At 35.7% G+C, this 21,750-nt stretch overlaps 1 protein-coding gene across 1 annotated transcript in view; it reads right to left on the reverse strand.

The window, feature by feature from the left end:
• Positions 1-21,750, reverse strand: part of LOC105444860 (calmodulin-binding transcription activator 1-like) — a 74,518-nt gene that overhangs the window by 29,688 nt on the left and 23,080 nt on the right. Inside the window, exons 4-5 of the mRNA XM_030987682.1 lie at positions 7,147-7,282; positions 5,727-5,798 (exon numbers count right to left, since the gene is read on the reverse strand). Of these exons, the coding sequence (XP_030843542.1) occupies positions 5,727-5,798; positions 7,147-7,282 (208 nt within the window). The remainder of the gene's footprint in view (positions 1-5,726; positions 5,799-7,146; positions 7,283-21,750) is intronic.

Below are 21,750 nucleotides of genomic sequence, written 5' to 3' on the forward strand. Positions count from 1 at the left end.
CAAATATATGTATTGCTATCAAATCTGTATGTATAGCTATTAAAATACATATACTGTACATAGCTTCTATGTATAGCTATCAAAATATAAATATAATATCTATTAAAAGATATACATGTATGTATAGCTATCGAAATGTATATATATTGCTATCAAAATATTTATGTATTGTTATTATAATACATATACATAGCTATTTAAAAAACCTATGTATAGCTTTTTAAAATATAAATTTAATATATATTAAAAGATACGTCTATATATGCATTGCTATCAAAATATATATGTATAGCTTTTCAAATACATATACATAGTTTTTTAACAGAAGATATGTATAGCTATTAAATATAAATATAATATATATCAAAATATATATGTATGGCTATCAAAATGTATATCAAAATATATATGTATAGTTAGGCGAGGCGTCAAAAATAAATATACCAGCCAGCGGCAGCTAACTGCACTTGTGCGTCCTGGCTGCATTTTTTAAATTAGCTCAGCCGGCTACCGCTGGCGGTAGGAAATGGCATTCAAAAGCATGTGCCGGCTGCCGCCTTTCGAATGAAACCGAGCCTCAGATCCCAGCCTGGCGCAAGCCGGCTGGGCTAATAAGTGAAAAATAATTGCCCCAGCCAGGCTTCGGCCGTAATTGCAGCCTCGATGCGCCAATACGTGAGGCGGCAGCCTGCTGGTATCGATATTTTTGACGCCTCGCCTTATTAAAATACATATACATAGCTTTTACTAAGATTATACCAGTTAGCTATTAAAATATAAATGTAATATCTATTAAACGATATATATATAGCTATCAAACTATATTTGCATAGATTTTTAAACATATAATGTTAGAGCTTTTAAAAGATATATGCATAGCTATTAAAATATATAGGTACTGGTATAGCTATTAAAACATAAGTTTATGAAAATATATTTTGGCACCCACTGTAAAGCCTCTGGTCAATCACAACAAGTTTACTGTACTAGAGGAAGGCCGAGTTCCACGAAAAGAGGTAGAGAGGAATCAATAAATGTATGCATGCATGATATAATGCGAAACCAATTAGCATTAGATGTATTATAGGGTGTGATCAGAAGCCGAGTAGAGACAATCAATGAGTAATGAAATTACCAGCTCATGCAGGCAGGCAGGCTTCAGGTCTGTTATTGTGTTTTGTGTAATAATAATAATAATTATAGTAACAGTTGCACTTATGAATATAACAGTTTGGTATACTTTTATTTTGTTTTCTTTAATAACAGCAATATTAAAGGTAATACAAAGTTTTGGTATGGGGTCATGAATTTGGTTTAAATAAACATATTGGAAGCATATGCGATCCTACAATATTCAATGATCGTTGTCGCGGTTGAAATCGAGTCTAAAGTTATGAAATTGTAAATAATACTTGTTATGTTGTATACCTGTACATGTAGCTCCCTCTCAAGGTCAATATATTAATGAAGTTATACAACAATGTTTCTTGACTAAAATTGACCGATTAGCTATTCCCGTTTGGAAATTATATATCACATCTACTTATTCTGAGATTTTCATGATCGCAGCTACCATTGTACAGCAGTAGGCGCTAATTGAAATTTATCAAAATTTACCGGGAGCACCGGTAAATTGTTATATTCAATTTTTCTCAAAAGCAGAAGTGTTTCAGGGGCTAATTTTTCTAGTGCTTATAATACATCTTCAGGGGCATCCAAATATATCAAAATTGTACAGAATCACTATCCACCCAATTTTCAAAATTTCCAAAAACTTTGTATTACCTTTAATAATTGGATTTACAACTATACTTTGATATTTATTAATCTTGCAAAAATCGGTACAATTGAATTCAATGTAACAATTACTTTTTTATGTTAACTTCTTTAATGCATGAAATCAAATTCTTCTTTTTAGTTTTTATTGAACTACTTTACGTAAATGTACAATGTATAACAATATTTCATGTTTTCTTGTCTTTTACTGTAAATATAACGATAGTAGTCTCTGGACTTTTGCCATGGTTTTTTAAATTTTTACAATAAATCCAAAATTGAATCAAGATGGAGAGTGTAAGAGGGATAGACGGAGGAAGAAAATGTGGGGGAGGGAGGGAGAGAGAAAGAGAGAAAAAGAGAGAGGGAAAGAGAAAGAGGGAAAAAGAGAGGGAGGGATGAAAGGAGAGGGGGAGGAAGCAATGGAGAGGGTGAGAGAGAGAGTGCGATAGAGAGAAATAGATATTGATAGAGAGGATGCAGGAAAGACAAAGAAAAAAAGAAAAAAGAAAGAAAGTAAAAAAAGAAAAAGGGAAAAATCTGACACATTGCACGACACAGAAGCCCACTGCAATGAGTATTATATAGCAAGCAATTTTCAACATGCAATATCTTCTCATGTTTTTACTCATTATGAATCCAACATGATTGTTTTTCCAGCTAGGTCTTGGAATTCATACATGAATACTGAGTTTCTCCAGGGAAATCTTGCAGCGATTGATTCTTCAAGCCATGCATGAACACAACTAATATGTTAAATGTACATTTTCCTACACACAGGTTTGTAGTAAGGCTTAATTTGTAGGACGATGAAGTACTGTCAAATCAGCTTGCAGAATCACAGAAAAATCATCAAAAATTGTGTTTAGTGATAAGAATACCACATAAATACAAATTGTACAGCTTTGTCATGAAAGAAATCTGCAATATCTATCCTCTGACCAATTTCTAGATTAAATTCATACTAATTTTTTAAAATGTTTTTCTTCTCACTCTTTGAATGCAGGAATCATACCTGCCAACCTGAGACAAGAGAAATTAGGAGTAAATTTTTCTGGATGGACTACGAGGTCGCGAACCACCGGAGGATTGGGGTAGTAGCCCGTAGATTGGGGGGGGGGGGGGGGTACACAGGGGGTGACTGCGGAACTAACGATCACGTTCGGGCTGCGCTGTGTACATCTTCTATGAGCGCGAGCGCGGATGTCGGCGTGATCTGGTTATCAGTGCTGTGTTATGCTTTAGTCTTATACATACATACATACATACATATTGGTATTTATTGAGCGCCTTTACATGAACATGCTCAAGGCGCTTTACATTTCAAAATACAAACATAATAGTTATATACTTTCCAAGTGCATTACACTCTAAAAAAAATAAAAAATAAAAAATAAAATAAAAAAAAATCGGAGTTTTGAGGCATGCACTCGGAATTCGGAGTTGGTATGAAAAATGCGGAGGAACTCCGCCTAAATCGGGGTGGTTGGCAGGTATGAGGAATGCATGTTTCCATAGCTGACTGAAGACATGCTTTACAATGCACTTTAATACTCCTCACTTCACTACATATTTAACTGCTCTTAATCTTTAAGGCTGATTTTCTCCAAAATAGGTTTCTTTTCACCATGCTGGCTTTATGGCTGGTTTAAAGATAAAACATATATTTGTTAGCAAGAGTATGTTATGCTACGGTCACAAAGGTTCGTACGAACGATAATTTTGTATGTTTTTTATTGTCTTCCCAAATTTCCATTGTCTGAAAATCGTTCGTACGGCATTCGTAGCAGTTCGTAATGGCATTTGTGACCAAGGCTTTAAAAGCATCAGAGTAAAGCTTAGATAATGGAAATCCTAAAAATACTTTGCAGATTATGGAAATGCTAAAAAGGTTACTTTGTGTGAGTATCATATCAGAGTGACAAGCCGATGTCAAGAAGAGATGCTAGTAACAGGTCATTCCATGAATATGTGGAAGAAATATGTCCATATCCTAGTGACTCTGGTACACATAGAAGTTGAAATCATCTGTTGAACAAGTTTATGATGTAGTAGGGCCCGGCCAGAATCATTCCTGTTTCAGTTGCTAATCTTTAAATCTTTGCTTAATATGCATTTCTTTCTTTTACCAGCATTACATAGTCTAGACATCACATTTCGTAAATTTTAGTTTATAATATTGATTCTCCATGAAACTAGAGTACTTCTATTAAACAAAGTTGGCTATGCTTTTTGTTTGATGCTAAACTCAATTTTAGCAAACATTGTTACAGTTGATACATGTAGGAGACATAGTTTCTCATTTCAGTCACACAAATGAAGCGATACTTTTGTAGAAAAATTTGTACACATCTTACATCATTATAATCAAATTTTAAACAAAGGAAAATCAAATACTGGAATTAACAGAAAAATATATGATGAAAAGGTTTGTCAACTCTACTCTCAATAAATGGCATGTCATTAATAAAACATGTTGAAACTGAATACAGAATTTCACAAAAGCGATTTCATCCTACCCTGAAATATCAAAGTTGACACTTAAGTTTGTCATGCATGCAATATACAGTATTTTGCTAGCAAACTTGCTGCATGTATGATCCTGAATATTATAATTTACAAATCCTATAATCCCATCTTATCATCATCCTCCTATCCACCAGAGCCGAGAGTGAGAAGGACAGAAAGACATTAGTTATAAAGCACTTCACAAAGAGCTCATGACGGCCCTTTTGGCTCTCAAGGGAAGATACTCGATGAGAAAAAGAAAAAAAGCTATGATGGTTAATTTTCTTGAAAGCGTAAACACAGAACTCAAGGTAACTCGACTATCAATAGACAAATATGACAAAGTGGTTCTCGCAATTTCCGCTCTCGTGAACGCTATTCGTCTAATGCAACTAACACCGCTAATGAAGACAAAAGCGCCTATTCATATCACGCTCATTCAAACATGCTAGAATACAAGATTTCAACACTTACATTTTAATTAATTTATTAAAACAGTATCACATATCTATTTGGATACAGACTCTTTTGATGTAACTCCAGCATTGAAAGCCTTATTCCTCAGCCTTAAGAGGTTCATTATCGCCTGAGCATTAACCCCTAGAGGGCTGGGGAGCCTGGCATGCCCATGCTCAACTGCAGGGTTGTTGTGGAAAGGTCATATTTAATGGGCTCGTCTTGACAGCAATGATTTATTAGTCTGAGCGGCTAGCCTTTGTATTCTCCCTGCTTGCTGCATCGCTGCACTGACGGGAGGTAGTCATGTTGACTGCAAGCATCTGTTGATTGTCTTATGTCTTTTGAGTGAGAAGTGTTTTTCCATGGCTCTGTCTCAGTTTATAATTGAACAATACACCACCTGCATAATGCTTTTTTAAAATCTCCCCCCCCCCCTCCCCCACCACACAAGCAACTTTCTTTCAATCTATTTTTTCATTTTTCTTTCTTCTCACCCCTTTGTAGTGTGCTGTTCACATTCTGCATCAAAGTTTGCCTGATATAGCATCAAACATGTCATTTATTTCTTTCCCCTGCAGTCCTTTATTTACCTTCAAAATTCTTTGTATTCCATGTTTCCTGTTTAATGTTTACTGTTGCCAATTTAAAGGAGATGACTAATTAATCATCTAGCCCTTACAAATTTCTTTTTAGAGTGGGTAAATAATTCTTACACTTGAATAGTTTTAAAATACTGTACATATGCCGCCAATTCAAAGAAGAAAATAAACAATCTGGATCTTACAAAATTATCTCTCTTGAATGGGTAACATCATACATATATTTGAACAATCTTATACATTAAAAAAAAATTGAGACTATATTTCTTTAAAAAAACCTCCATCATTGCTAATTTAAAGAAGGCTCAATTAGAGGTACATCAATGAGCAAAATTAACACACAACACGTTGTAAGCGCATCCGGCGACGGTGTATTAGACTCACCTGGAGGAGCCAATAACATCTTCTGTGGAATGTCGGGATGATGGCCGAGTGAACGTAGTTGCCATAGAGACACTGCGAGAGGATTTGGAACATCGAAAGAAGAGAGGAGGGAGAGAAAAAAAATCAATAGCGTAAGTAAAGTAAGTAATCAACAGGGGAAAAGTCTAGCGGAGATGTTCGTTCTCGTTTTGAGGAGTAGCTGATGATTTGTTCTTGTACTAGGAGATGTGGGGGTATGCACGATTGCCATCTTGCACCTGGGGTACGGCACATATTGCAACAGATGATTACACTACAAAGGGAGCTGTCACTCAAATATTCATTTCATTCTTCTTAAATGTACACATCGTTAGAAGATCTGTATCAGACTTTACATTAGGCCCGTCTTCACTATCTCGAGATTGCCAAATATCCAGCTATTTGAACTATCCCGATCGCAAACTATCCAGCTAATTGCGTCTTCATTAGAACGAAGTAGCAAATTAGCTGGATAGTTGGTCGGGATAATATCCCAAGATATCTCGGTCTAGTTTGCAAAATATCCCACTATTTCCGAACTAGCGGGATAGTTTGCGACCGTCTTCATTAGACCGAAGTACGGAGTCAAATATCCCGATCCCATCATGCACCGCTGAGCGGTATAGATCGCATGTGCACGCGCTACTACAACTAGTTAACACGGAAAACCGGAAATCGTTGTGCATGATGGGATCGGGATATTTGACTCCATACTTTGGTCTAATTAAGACGGTCGCAAACTATCCTGCTAGTTTGGAAATAGTGGGATATTTTGCAAACTAGACCGAGATATCTTGGGATATTATCCCGACCAACTATCCAGCTAATTTGCTACTTCGTTCTAATGAAGACGCAAATTGACTGGATAGTTTGCGATCGGGATAGTTCAAATAGCTGGATATTTGGCAATCTCGAGATAGTGCAGACACGCCTAATGATACATGATTCATTCTCAAATTTGTTAACATACCAGTAGTCTGATACTTATCATGCATATTAGTTACATGTACTTCCAAGGTTAGGTGATATTTGCTCTAGCAGCTGTTGATTATAATTTGTTAAACAGTATTTCTATGACACCATATTATTGTTTAAAAAGAAAACATAACATTATTCCGAGCTTTTCTCTCTCATACATGTAAGTGTAGGGTTGGGGGTTAGGATTAGAAATGATTTTGATACAAATTTGTTATAAAGTGCATAATACTTTTTAAAATCCCTCTGTTGATGTATGTTGATAATTTCAATTAACAAAGTAGCTGCAATCGCACATTTACAAACGTTTGTTGCAATAAACATGAATCATATATTAAAGATGATTCCAAATTTACATCTGATTAAAAAACTTAAATATAGAAATATGAAAATATTTGATAAGATATTAAGATGCAAAAGGACTTACATCCACTCCTTTGATTTTGAGTTTCATGTGATCTTCCCTGGTTGTCTTGCAATCTTTCCTTTTCTTCCACAGATATCCATCGTTCCTGTATTTCACCTTCTTCCGATTGTAAAGGAACATGCTGCCACTCTCTGCCCTGTTTAAAGATAAAAACAAAATGAAAAGATTAAAGATATTTTGCTTAGCAGAAAGCATGATCACAAAGACTTTCGAGAAATCATCCATGGGACCTTCTTCTGATTGTGAAGGAACATGCTGCCACTCTCTTCCTTCGAAGAATAAAAGAAGGAACAAAATTAACAAGACTCAAGATGTATTGCTTACATGTAGCATAGAGCATGATTATAAAGACTTTCGAGGATCATCTAAAGAGACCCTTTTTCTGATTTTAAAGGGAAAAGCTGCCACTCTCTTCCCTCTAAGAATAAAAGAAGAAGAAAAAATAATCAAGACTTAAGATGAAGAGAGGATGATCACAAAAACTTTCAAGAAAGCAACTAAGGAGAGGTATTTATACTTTACTGCAATCTGTGTACATTTGACAAAGAGCTGTATGAATTTCAAACATTGTTTGGGTTTGACGGTTTTATTCATTTTTTTGGTCGTTTTGGGGGTCACTTTTTTCCTCAGAAGTAGTGTTCAGTCTCAGACGTACTCATTACATTCATTTTGTTAACCTTTTTTTTAATTCGGGTATACAAATTTAAACACATGAGTGTAGAAAGTATTAACTTGATGAAGGTCTTCACTCTTTAAGGGCTATGCATAAGTATATTCTTTCTACGATCGTCTATTTGGCACAGATGTATATTCTGACAATTTTGGTACCAAAGCATATTATGCCACATAAATAAAAAGATTTGCAATTGGAAAATTGGAGCAGACTAACGAAAATGGGGGAGTGAGAGGAAGAAAAAACAAACAAACACAAGGCAAATTGAGAAAGGAAGAGATAAAATATGTAAGGAACAAAAGAGGGAATAGAAAGTGAAAAAAAATGGATATATGCAAAAAATGGAGAGAATGAATGTGCACTGAAGTGATCATCGTGGTATTTTAGAGCAAATAGAGTGCTTACTGTAACAAAAAGAAAAAAAAAACCATAAAGAGTTCTATTTTTGAAATCCTCCATGAAATTTCCAATTTAAATTCATGACACAGCCACAATTGATCAAAATGATCACCACACTTGGAGTAAATCAGCAAATGAATTTCAAATGCCATTCTCCAAACAGGATAATCAAATACTATGAATAATTCAAAAAGAAACAGAAAAGACTGCTCGGGCTATTTCCTTTCCTCTCAATCTCTGCCATTAATATTCAGTGTTGATGAGACTGTTTATTTGGAAAAGAGCCATCGTATCTGCTTCGAATTTGACATGAGTGTTTACGACTGTGGTGCGACCGTGCAAAATTGATCCTTAATTGAAATGCTTATTTGATAAATGGTTTGCGGGGATTGAAATTAAATCTGAATGGCCTTCGCAAAAGAAAACCTCTCAACCTATTTGGCTGGAAGCGATTGAGTAGGTGGCTCGCCGGCGAATGAAGGAGATGGTTTTCTGGTTGGTAGCGCTGGAGAAGTTGCAGATGGGATTCCGTCTTTAATTATTCATGTTCTTGGTTTGATTGGTTCAATGGTGTGTGGAATTGTGCTGCGAGTGACAGCACTGCAGACGGACCCAGACAGAAGACAACAGGTCAACAATAAGACACCTGAGGTAAACCAGGGGTATACATGTACCTGGTGAATACTTCCTTTTTACTCTGTGGTTATTCCACACAGGATAAAAATCCATATTTTTATGATTTGGCTTAATATATTTTCAGAGCTCTAAAGTATACCAGATGCACCAGCAGATAACCTACAGGTGCCTATTATAAGGTGGTATGAAGGTTATATAGCAAAGCATTAAGATCATAAAATTGGCAACACAATATTCTCTTTATCACTTCTTTTTACCCAACAGATAACATTATTTCATTTTAAAATGTAATGTCAATCTAATTTAATATATACCCCTTTCCAGAGACAATATATTTAAAAAAAGAAGGGTATCTGCAGAAGAAGAAGAAAAAAAAACTAGTGTAAGTATTGCCAATAGACCATTTTCGTAATGTAATCAAATTTAATGCACAAATCTTTGTTAAGTGCATACAGTACATTCATTATCATTAGGTAGGACAAACATCATGGCTTGTCCTACCTTACAACATGTAATGTGTCCAATTCACATTTTAACTAATGAAATACAATTATTATAACAGGTGAATGAAATAATTTGTAACAGGACACATAACAAAAAATTGTGCATACATTCATTGTTGCTAGGTAGGACAAACAATATGGATTGTACTACCTAACAACACGTAATGTATGCAATTCGCATTCTAACTATTGAAATACAACTATTTGTAACAGGTGAATGAAATAATTTGTAACAGGACACTTTACAAAAAATTGTGCATCAAATTTGAGAATGTTCTATTCAGGAAGGAATGGCTGAATGCTATTAGCCTTTAAAAAAACACTGTCCGGATGTGATAAATTAGTATCTAAAGCGTGAAGTTCAAGGATGGGCTTGATAAGGGATGAGTAGATTGAGTAAAAAGCAGAACGGATATTGGATGTAGAAAGATACAAGGTCCAATGGATATTCAGCAATGATGTATTGATCAACTATATTAGGACCGCATTAACAGGTGTATAACAATTTTGTTGTTGTTCCTTGTTGCAGATTTTCAACTGTCCTACCCCCCCCCCCCCCTTTTACAGAGACCTGGATCCAGCTCAGTGTATGAATTCAACAGAACTGTATAATATCTGTAATACTTGCTTCACATGAAAATCAACTTTATTGCAAATTCAGGGCAAGCACCCCCTGCTACATGTTCCTCGAACATACACCAAAGCTGGCGACAATGCTTTTCAGGCATATATGCTACTCGTCTCTGGAATGAGCTTCAACATATTATTTGTTTATCAACTATCAAACTATTCTCTTTGACCATGATAGATTCTTTGATAATTTTGTATGTAAAGTGCTGTCAAACACCTAGTTTGTAAGACTGCTATAGAAATGACTTTATTGTATTGTATCTTTTCATATCCTATTCATTGAACAACAAATATATATCTAATGCACATAATTTTACTGTTTGTTCGATAGTTTCATGTACTTTGACGTTCATGTACATGCTTATGTTAAATTGTTATGATAATCTATTCCATCCATTGTTTCATATTCTAAACTTGATATTATTATTCTTTCGCCTAACATCACATATCATACTTTGTTCATAAAAACTGAAAGAACAAACAAATGAATGAATGAATGAGAGAATAAACAAGGTGCGCAATGCTAAAATGTAAAACATTATCAAGTTTCATGAAGATTCATGTGAATGGACTTAGAACATGACTGCATCATCATCACTGTACACACATAATGTACACAGAGAGGGCAATTTATCTCACTTTATCTGAGAGTGTGCTTGTCTCAATGGCTGTTGTAAACTGATTTATCACAGAAGTACAGTATCTGTGACTTGGTTTAAATGTGTCACAGTCAAGGGGCATTTGAAGGTACATTTCTTTTCATTTAGGATGAAATCTAAAATAAAATGTATGATATTAACTAATCATTGAACATCATGAGTAGCAAATAGAAAGACAGAGATAAAAGGCCTGTCTTCATCAGACCGAAGTTGCAAAATAACCAGCTATTTTCAGACTATATTTCCAGAAGCTTGAAATTGCGTCTTCACCAGACTGATACGGTCATCACAAACTTGCTCGGACGCTGTTTCCAAATTAGCTCTCTATTTTGGAAACAAGACCAACTTTTCTCAGGATATTTTCTCTACCAAATAGCCCGCTAATTGCAACTGCGGGCTGATGAGGACGTATATTAGCTGGCTAATTTGATATCGGGCTAGTTAAAATAGCGGGTTATTTGGCAACTTCGGTCTGATGATGACAGGCCTATTGAGGGCGATATTTTTTTAATGATTGCCCCCCCCCCTTTCTTCAAAATTTAACAGAGTCAGCCTAAGATATATTTTAGTAACACGTTTAATCACTGAATACATTTCCTTCTTTGCTTTTAACAATAATTGATGGCCCGGACCTTAAGTGAAAATGTGACTACAACCCCTTTTGGCTGTTGCCAATGAGAATACATACATGTAGTGATTATTGCTGGGCACGGAATGAGGATGACATCTTCATGTGTGTCAGTGTGTGTGTGTGTTTGTGTAAACGACTCTTGTAAACGACAGTGTGCGAGACACCTTTGCCCAGTATAGAGAGCGCTAGCTAAGAGATAGGTCCATCTAATTAAGACACCAATTCCAATGATAGAGTGATTTGAAAATCAAGGATCCATTAAACCATTACACTTGTGTAGCATGTAGTCTGCCGCTGCAGACTCTAATTTGACAATTAAACACATCAAAACCTTGTGCCTACATGTCCATGTAGTCAAACTTTGTCAGTCTATGTGTGCTTTGTCAAGAATAATAGAGTGATTTGAAAGTCAAGGACTTATTAATCATTACATTTGGCTAGCATGTTTACTGCTGGCGCGACCTCTAATTTGACAATGAGATATAATGAAGCCTTGGGACTAGCCTAACTTTGTTAGTATGTGGCTACCTTGTCTGCAACAGCTTCATGACAGGGCCTATGGACTGCCTGTAGTAGATTGATTATTTGAACCAGTAAAATAAAAACAACCTCACAAAAACTTGCAGGAAATCATCTTCACTAAAAAGCACAACTCTCATTTGCACACAATGGTGTCGGGCCTACTTACCTTGATTTCCTAATCTTTCTATGCTCATTACTCAGCCCGTTATACTACTAAAATCGTTTGGCAAATGTCATTTCTTTGTAATCTTGAATATTCAGTGTAAGTTTTGTTGGATTCTGTATCATTACCAGAACTCAAGCTTATCTTTAAGCATCACGACTGAAAAAGAGTTTGTAATTGCATACTACAGTAGATACATGTAGCTTGAGATGTGCACGCCACTTGGCCTTGACAGTTAGGCATATATACACTGTACAGTATAAGGGCAAGTATCTCAAATAAGCTGATTTACTAGCTCCATCAAGTCACTAAGCTTTTGAATATTTTCTGTCGCCATGGGAACGTGTCAACTTAATGACATCATGCCTCAATATCAAAACTCAATTTTGAATCAGTATTAGGGATCTGTCAGATAAACATCTATATCTACCGACTCACGACAGAATAGGTGCTTGATCTAATTACAGCTTTATCTAATGACAGCTGTATTTGAAATAGTTGTTTGATTTTGTTCCCCTTTTAAATTAAGGAATATCTGATTGTTCCTCCCCTTAATAAATGAAATAGATTCATATCTATCGGATGTAAATAGTGAAAACTTTAATGAAAGAGTATTTTTCTTTAATGAATCATTATGACAGCTTATCATCGGTAAAGATTTTACATCATTACATTATTACTCAAAATGGTGTCTAGACTCTTGTTCATGGAGTAATGTTAATAATTTTTTTAATACATATTTTATATTGCTCTATTGGAGCTCTCCTGAGCTAAATCCTTCTCTGTCTTCGAGTCTACTTCTTTTTATAGCTACCAGCCGACAATTAATTCTACCACTATACCTGTAGACGAGCTGCATATATTGATAATATTGATAATCAATTTTCCGGACAATGTCAAATAATTGTTTCGCCTTTGTGAAGGCTAAGGGCTGGAGGATAACCTTGTTCATTATTACTTGGTGAAGGCTGGGCATGCACGGCCAATCAATGTGGCACGACTATTGAATAATCTTGCACACGCTCCTGTTTTAACAAGTGCGTTATTGATTACTTTGTTTAATGGGCCGTGCTGTCTACAAAACTGATTGAATTCAACTACATGGACTTGTACATGCGTGTGTGCATTTGAGCAGGCTCACATTATGTACATGCACATGCAAATGTATATTCTGGTTATCATTATCATACAACAGTTCAATATACAATGTCCACGACTATAAAAAGATAATTGATCTCTGGCCCTAAGCCTATTTATACAAGCAAATATATTGACAATGTATCAGCCCACTTGGAAAGCAATATAGTTATAGTATCACAAACATTGTGTACCGGTAATTTCTTTATAATTACTTGAATTGAGGATTTTGAACAATTCTATTTGTACAATTCAGACTACTGCATTAAGGTAAATACTTAAGAGCCAGAGAAAACATGAACAGATGATATCTCAAGATAAGAAGCTATCTGTGCAAACTGAAAATATAGATAGCCATAACAACTTTTAGCACAGGGCAGTATTGTTCCATATTCACAATCTCTAAGCCCTAAAGGGGGAGGGGGCGTGAGTGAACCATAATATCCTACATGCTATATACCTCCCTCAATTGTGTTTAATTTCCTTTCTTTGTGACCTTTTGAAAATGTATGCAGCAAATTAAGATGATATGAATTGCCTGTTCAGAGCCATAAGGGCACTACATGTAATTCTGTCTAAGGTATGCATGCATAGCTGCCAACCTGAGTGTGCGACCAAAAAAAGGAATCATGACGGCAAAAAAAAAGAAGGAATTTCAAGCAAAAAAAAACGAAACTTACAACCAGCATGACACACTTCCAATGCAGAAATGTTCATTCATCATGCTGTTTTTTCCATACAAGCAGGAATTTTTTTGGTGGTTATTTTGGTATTATCGGCATTTCATTCTTTTTGAGAATATTTTTATTTTCAAGTATGTTTTAAATTTAGTTTTCTATCGAATTTGTGATCAAATCACCATTTTAGGGCAGTTGTTTGACGTGCGGTATGTAAAAAAATAAAAAAAATAAATAAAAAAACGTATTTTATGAAGAAATAACGTAGTACCGTAATTTGGAGGAAAAACGGAGTAATTCCGGCAAAATGGAATGGTTGGCAACTCTGTGCATGACTTAATGTCCTTCTGGTTCCACGATAATAGATGAAATGTTAAATAAATTGCTCATTTAAAAGAACTACTGTATGACAAGACTGAACTTTTATGCTCCTGATTTACAAATAAATGTATTGCAGATACCATTTTACCTACATGTATATGAAGGCCATCATGTTCCAATCACCAGTATATTTGATGAAGTAGATGTATGATTGCCCCACTTTGGCAAATATCGCATTGCAAATACATGTCCATGTCATTGCGGAGCGGTAATTCATCACCCAATATGATGATGACCCAATTCCTCTGAAGATGCGGCACGGTGCACACGTTAAAATTCAAGCACTAAATTGAATGGTACTAGCAGACGTAAACACACTGGAAATGATTTGGGGCAGATCTCTTTTCAATGCATTTAAATCATAAACGTGATGGACTCATTGCATGGTGGGCATTGCCGGATAGCCATTTGATGGGACAATGTGGAATATGATATTGGGTTAAGTATATAACCAAATGCGAGCTTATTTTTGTGCTTTGTTGATGCTTTATGACTTCCCATTTTGATTAGGATTTTGAATTGAATGACTCTTGAGGAGATAGATCAAGTAAAGCAAAATTTTAGGATGCATCTCCTTTCAAAAATATGATTTTACACAATAGTATTGTCTGCAGTTAGCGTTCTAGGAGGGGGGGGGGGGGGGGGAGGGGGCGGTTCTTTGATCAGAAATGAATCTAAGTGAGGCATGTGATTTGTAGGGAATAAATGTATGAACGTCAGGCCAAAGGCCCCCCCCCCCCAAAAAAAAAAAAAAAAAAAAAAAAAAAAAAAATCTTCTAAATCTGCATATGAATGACTGTGGAGAGCTTTAAAGGGGCATTAAATTTAATCCTTTTACAGAGAATTAATAATTAACTTTCATCAAACAGAATTAATGTGAAGGCATATGATGTCAAATTCAGTGGTATGTCCTAACAGTTTCACATCTTCACAAGATAGCTTTGACTTTAATGGGTTCGAACAGATTTTTAAAAAAATAAAATATGTTATGAATCAAATTCTGCCATATAAAACCATTCAGGAGAAATTCCTAATAAAGACATGAACGAAAAAAGAAAGAATGTTTTCTCATCAAATTGGCAAGTTCTTAAATGTTTTTCACAACTCCCAGACACGTCACCAAAGACAACTGCTCTGTCATCAATTTCTAATAATAACAGATTTTTTTCCTTCATCTCTGTACCAAACACACGTACCCCTTAATCTTACATAAAGCAAATTGCCACCCAAGCTCTAACCCTAGGTCTTTTGACAATATAAACTTAAAGCCTGTAGCACTTTTGGCAATATAAACGCCGAAGCAATTGTTTCCATAGCAAATTTTAGATCACAGTTAATGCCGAACTGTTATATTCTTGTGAAATGTTACTACATGAATTGATATCACAAAAAATGACAAAAAGGGCATTTTCTCATATCCTTTTTCACAGAGCTAAATCACCTAATGCCCTTTTAGATCTCAACCAGCAATGTATTTTCTGCTGAGAGCCAGAAGGGTCTCACATACAGTATAACTTGTATCCTTCTGTACAGAGTTTTCAACCAAAAGTATGTCTGTTTATAGTGAAAAGGATGTTTAGTTTATACCCTTTTATAATTTGCATCTTAAAGTTAATGCCATTCTAGCTCTCAACAATCTGTTAATAATGATAATAATGGTGGCTTCTTATAAAGCGCACATGTCTGCCACGTTGTGACACTCCTGGCGCTGCCCCGATTATTACCCTGGCTTTAGCAAGGCAGCCACTGCGGCACTCTAGCATTTCAAGGAATTAATTCCTGCCAGGTACCCATTTACATCACCTGGGTTGAGTGTGGCAAATGTAGATCGATGTCTATTGTCGGCTAAGAGCCAAAAGGGTGTTAACTCATCGTATCTTGGCCTTTCTGTCTCTCAACAAACAAACCACCATCTCCTGAGAGCCAGAACTCATATTCATAATGCAAAGAGTTTACAAACGCCTTTCTAACTCTAAACCAACATAGACTTAATACATACAATGTCCTACCTACTGTCAACCAATATTACATCAACATGCTATTCATACTATACATGTATTTCCATGAGAGCCAGAGGAAAGCGTTACTTATGAGAAAATTCCCGACACTGGTAATCATATAAAGTCCAATTTCATATTCCTTTCTGTATGAAATGAATTCCCGCTTCACTTCCCCTTTTTGAATGAACACATGGATCATATTTCTTTTGCATCAATTTACTGAGTTTGCCTCACTTCATAATGAATTGAAGTTAATCTCAAAACAGGCGTGAATAATAATTTGCCTTATTACCTTTGAGGACGAAAAATCTTCAACAAATTTTCAACCAAGCATCTGTAGATATTTCTATGCATACACTGTTCATGCACTACAAAACACAAGAAAAAGGCAAGTACTGGTTCTTTCCCAGTTCCATTATGAAAGAAATACTGAGAGAGATTGCTGGGAAAGGACATGTACACTGTATGCCATAAAAGTGATTGCGGATTGTGAGGTGTTTATTTCTTTTAATCATTAAAAAAAAAAAAAATGATGACAAAATTAAATTATCAATATCTTGCAGAAAATCCAGTACATGTATGTACAGTGAAAAGTACTGCACATACTGGTAGCTACATAGACAGTTTACAATCCTTTGTAAATTTGATGTTTTGTTGTGATTTTTTAACTCAAGAAAGGAAGGTGAACTGGTTGAATAAGGGCCTTTCTTGAATAATTTTAGATCTAAGCTTTGATACTTCGCATTATCAACAAACATAAATTGGGAAAAATCATGTCTTCACATACATGTACCTCTACAAAACTTGATGAGGGAATGAATAATTGATTTGTTAAATGTTCATATATGGCACTACACACATGTGTGGCATAAAAATGTGGCCTATTTCTAATCTTATTTTGCGTAAGAGTAAATCCTTGTATGTGACATTGCTAAATGATCTAATATGTTCTTTCATGAAGAAAAAAAAGCTTCCAACAACTTATGTTTACTTTTAATACCAGAACTCAACTTCATCTGCTGAAGTAAAGCCTCTCTTCTCTCGTCGATAGTTTAATATCTAAGTCTGACGGCCCAACCGATAAACATTGCTTTGGTCTGTTGCTTTAGGTTTCATCAAGTGCATAGATGTGAGATCATTAGATGTGAGAGCAGTCTTAAAGGATTAGCTCTAATGTATTTACCTACATGGATGGTAGAAATGTCATGCAAACTGTATGTGCGTGGCAAAAGGTCTTATGATGAGAACTGTGTACAAAAAGCATTTGCCTACATGGTAGAAGTGTTATACGATTCAAATGTCCAAGGCATAGGGTCATTGGATTGATTTAAAATAGAGAGAGAAAGAGAGAGAAAGAGAGAGAGAGAGAGAGAGAGAGAGAAGAGAGAGAAAGAGGGCGAGAGAAAGAAAGAGGGAGAGAGAGAGAGAGAGAGAGAGAGAGAGATGCACACTATACATGGAAGAAGGTAGTATTTAACCATGTAAAGAAAATGTTGACAGGACAAAGTAATTTTCATGTGAACAAGCTTCTCTCGATGGACTGTAATAAAATTGTTTACTTGTAGTTAAGTGAAAACTCATGGAAATATTACCAAAATAAAAATAAATAAATAAATGAAACAGAAAAAAAAACATTTCGTGCAGATCTTGCACTCTGTACAATAAAATCTGGTGGAAAATTAGCATTTTAAGAGGATGGTGGACAATGGCATTTATAGCAAGGTGTTAATTACATACATGGGCATGTACATTTAATAGCGGGATGCTTCCGATATACTATCCAACATGCAATATGAAGAGTGAGGTAAACATTCTGAAAGTGCTGTCACTCCTTAGCATTTTTTAAATGTTATAATACTTTGAATGTTTAGGTCCATATTCTACAGAAAATAGCCCACTAATAGGATTAAGCCAAGTTCAAAGTCAATTCTAATCAAGAAAGAACAAAGAAGTTTATAGCCACAAGTCTTAGTTTTTCTTTTCTTAAACATGACTTGGTCCACTGGATTGGTAGAAAAACAGGCCCTAGACTTTTTAGATCTCAATGAAAAAAGCCCACTGCTGGGTTAAAGACGAGTTCAAAGTCAATTCTAATCAAGAAAGGACTTGAAGTTTAATAGCCAGAGGTCCAAGTTTTCCTTATGTTAAGCATGACTTGGTCAACTGGATTTAGTAGAAAGCAGGTCCTAGATTTTAACTAAATACATTAATTTTCTTTCTCCTGAGAGCATGCCCGACTGCCATCAACACAAAGGTGGGGAAGGATTAAGGGTCAAGCTCTTATAAGGACCATTATTCATAAGGACCACTATCCATAACGTGTGACAAAATGAATAGCGATCTTTTATAAATAGCGGCCCTTATGAGTAGCGAGCAAACCATAGACAATTTACCTCGCTATTCATAAGGACCGCTATCCATAACGCAATGAATAGCAGTCTTTTATAAATAGCGTTCCTTAAGAATAGACCCAGACCCAGGATCAATCATAGTCCTTGAGGAACATGTAGTCTACCAGGGAGATCAGCTGTGTGAAGGTGAACTGATTCCCGTTCCTTTGACCCTGCACCCCAGAACCCCATACTATGTGCATGTGTGTCAGCACATGAGATTGTCATCACAGGATGTTCTCATGTTGCACCTACCTATCATCAGGGTGCGTCAGGGCCTCGGAGGAAAACACAGAGCTAGCTGGCTCAAGCAATTTAGTCTGAGAAGAACTCTTAAAGGTACTATGTCCCTTTTGCAGCCAACCTCAAATGCTGTAGAACTGTGCAGGAATTATGAATATGTCATGTATGTCCTATCTGTGAAATTTAAACTTTAGCAGTGTCCTCATATTCAAATTATGCAAGGAAACCCGTTTACTTGCTAAACTTCACTGTCAGACACTATTGAGTGACTGACTGGCTTTTTTTCTTCTTTGGTAATAACATACATGAAAAGGGTTGTAAAGGGTACATGAGCATTTGTCTACATCAATAACCCACTTCTTGTGATGGCCAAGATTAAACTGATTGAATCTTTGTGCAGCATAAAACGTATGACCATTCGGTACAATTGTCTGAAAATCAAGACTATTACTTTTGGGCTCTATAGCCCTAAAGTCGATTTGACAACTAATAGTCTTTATTTTCCCACTTGAAGACATTTTCAAGCCCCACCTTTTTTAGTTCTAAATTAGTATTATCTTTCAAATGCAGTTGGAATTTAACTTTTTCATTTTTTTGGCCTGCAAATGGGACATAGTACCTTTAAAGGGGACCGTTCGAACGCCAAATTCTTGTTGTTTCTGTTTTTTTTATTTTTGATCTGAACATTTACTGGTTTCCATAATGATATTTGTTGTTTGGAGCCAAAGGGGCTCTAACTCAATTATTTGATACACAGTCAACATGCTTCTGGCTCCATACAGACAATATGTTGCATGTACATTCAAACATCAGTTTCAAACGTGACTTTAAATGGAAAGAGATATTGCATACACTGTACATCAGGGAAAAAATACACGGGGGCTCTGGGTGAATTGGCCCCCGAAATGCCAAAAAGAGCCCCTGAAAGTCATAAAAGAGCCCCCAAAATTGCATAGAGTTCAATGCAAAACAACATAAAGAGTGTTATTTCCATGCAAGCAAGCTTGAAAAGTACATGTACATGTAGCCCTCAAAATTGTTAAAGTATTTTTTTCCCTGCTGTACATACGTAAAGTACACTCTACAGAAAGGTAAAATAAACTTATGAGTAGTCGGAAAATGTTACATGCCTTTTATCAATATTCAGGTGGTTACCGTGTAACTCATTGCGCTGAACACGATTTGATTTGGATATACCATGTTTCCAACAGATCTCCGCTCGAGTTATCTCAATTTCAAAAGTGTCAAACTGTCTACTGCACTGTGAGGCTTAATGTTATTTCTTAAAATCATCGCACTGATTTTTAAACTAAAAATAAATTTCTCCATGAATTAAAGTCACTATTATGTTCATCTTTCGGACTGAAACTGCTCATTCGTACATCCAAAATCAAATTATGGAAACCTCCTCAGGGAGAATGAAGATGTACAAGTACATGTACCTGACAAAATAGAGATGAAACCTAAAATCAAATCTGTCATGAGACGAAACCTAAAATCAAATCATTCATGTACTAATACAAGTTCTAAAAATGTAGAAATTCGAAATCGAGTCAAAATCAAACAAGCATAGCCGTGGGAAACATGACAGACATTGCATTATTGGTTTGCTTCCAAGGCAACACACCTCCAAACAACATTCATCTTACGGAGCATCATGACATTTGGTTTAATCTAATGAAGGCCATGCATGTTGGGCTGGCTCGGGATAAAAAATAGAAAATAATCATTTCTGAATTTTGACAGAAAATGGCTGCATGCAAATGTCATCAATTATTTTCAGTCTTTTATATTCATTTCAAATTTTGTTGGATGCTGTATATTCTATTTTCAGTATTGTTTTATTTATTTTTTCTTCAAATTCCGAAAAAAAATTAAAGGAACATGTAGACTGCCTTTAATCTGCTTTGCTCTCAATCTGCACTCGTCCCCAGAGCAATGCAAGAGATTGTCTTCAATCATTTAACTAGAGAATGCCTGCTCCCAAGTTCTCTCAAATGAAAGGAGCACACACTATGAGCATATACCCTGAAATCCTTGAAATAAGGAATACTGACCTCTTCAGAGCTTTACCTAGGATCTGTTTCCATGACAACTGTCATGTTTTATTCAAATACCTCATTTCTAAATGGCAAATGATGCTAATAAAGTCAACTAATTTGAAAAATATGGTAATCTCTCCATATATAATGAGATTGACAAATTGCTTGTCAAGTGTATGGAAATGTCAATTTTTTTCTATTCAAAGTGAACTGATCACCAAATAATATGTTAGGGGTTTAACGTCCTTATACTTTATTCAAAATAAGAGCTGCTAATATTACTACTTTACAGAGACATTAAAACTTTGCAATCTCAATTTAAAAAAATATAAAAGGGGACTAGTTGTCCATTCTACTTGTACATTTGTTTGTAATGTGACTGTTACACTTTAAACACAGTTTGTATAGGTGGCCACACCTGTTGAATCTACAAAAAATATCCCTCTCTAGGCAAACAAGGAATTTTTTTTTCTTCATTTCTTTTCTTTTCTTCCCTTTTCCCCTGTTTTATGAACATGGTCAATATTAAAGGCAAGTTTAAGTGGCGACAATATCCCAAGGGGAGGAAAGAAAAGGATGTCCGTCCACTAGACGGACAATCCCTATAGTGCACTGCAGACTTCAAGTACACATGTACAGGACATCTTCCTTTAAACGTGAGCAGGCTTCGTGAAGAGATTTCTCGTAATGGACTTTATATACTGATCTGTAGCTAAGCAACACACACTTGCATGCTACGGCCCTAACCCCCCTCAAGTGTCTGGTAAAAGGAATGTGCTCCACTTGTTTAGAAGAGGGCAAACAAGTTGTCGGTTTAAAGTAAAAATCTGACGAAATCAAACTTTGCTTGGAGCGGATGATCAATCAGTAGGATGGATTGCTTGAAGCTCAATCACAAAGATCTAAGTTAAACTTATC

The sequence above is a fragment of the Strongylocentrotus purpuratus genome, unplaced genomic scaffold, assembly GCF_000002235.5.
Source record: "Strongylocentrotus purpuratus isolate Spur 01 unplaced genomic scaffold, Spur_5.0 spur5_scaffold_16, whole genome shotgun sequence".
NCBI lineage: Eukaryota > Metazoa > Echinodermata > Echinoidea > Camarodonta > Strongylocentrotidae > Strongylocentrotus > Strongylocentrotus purpuratus.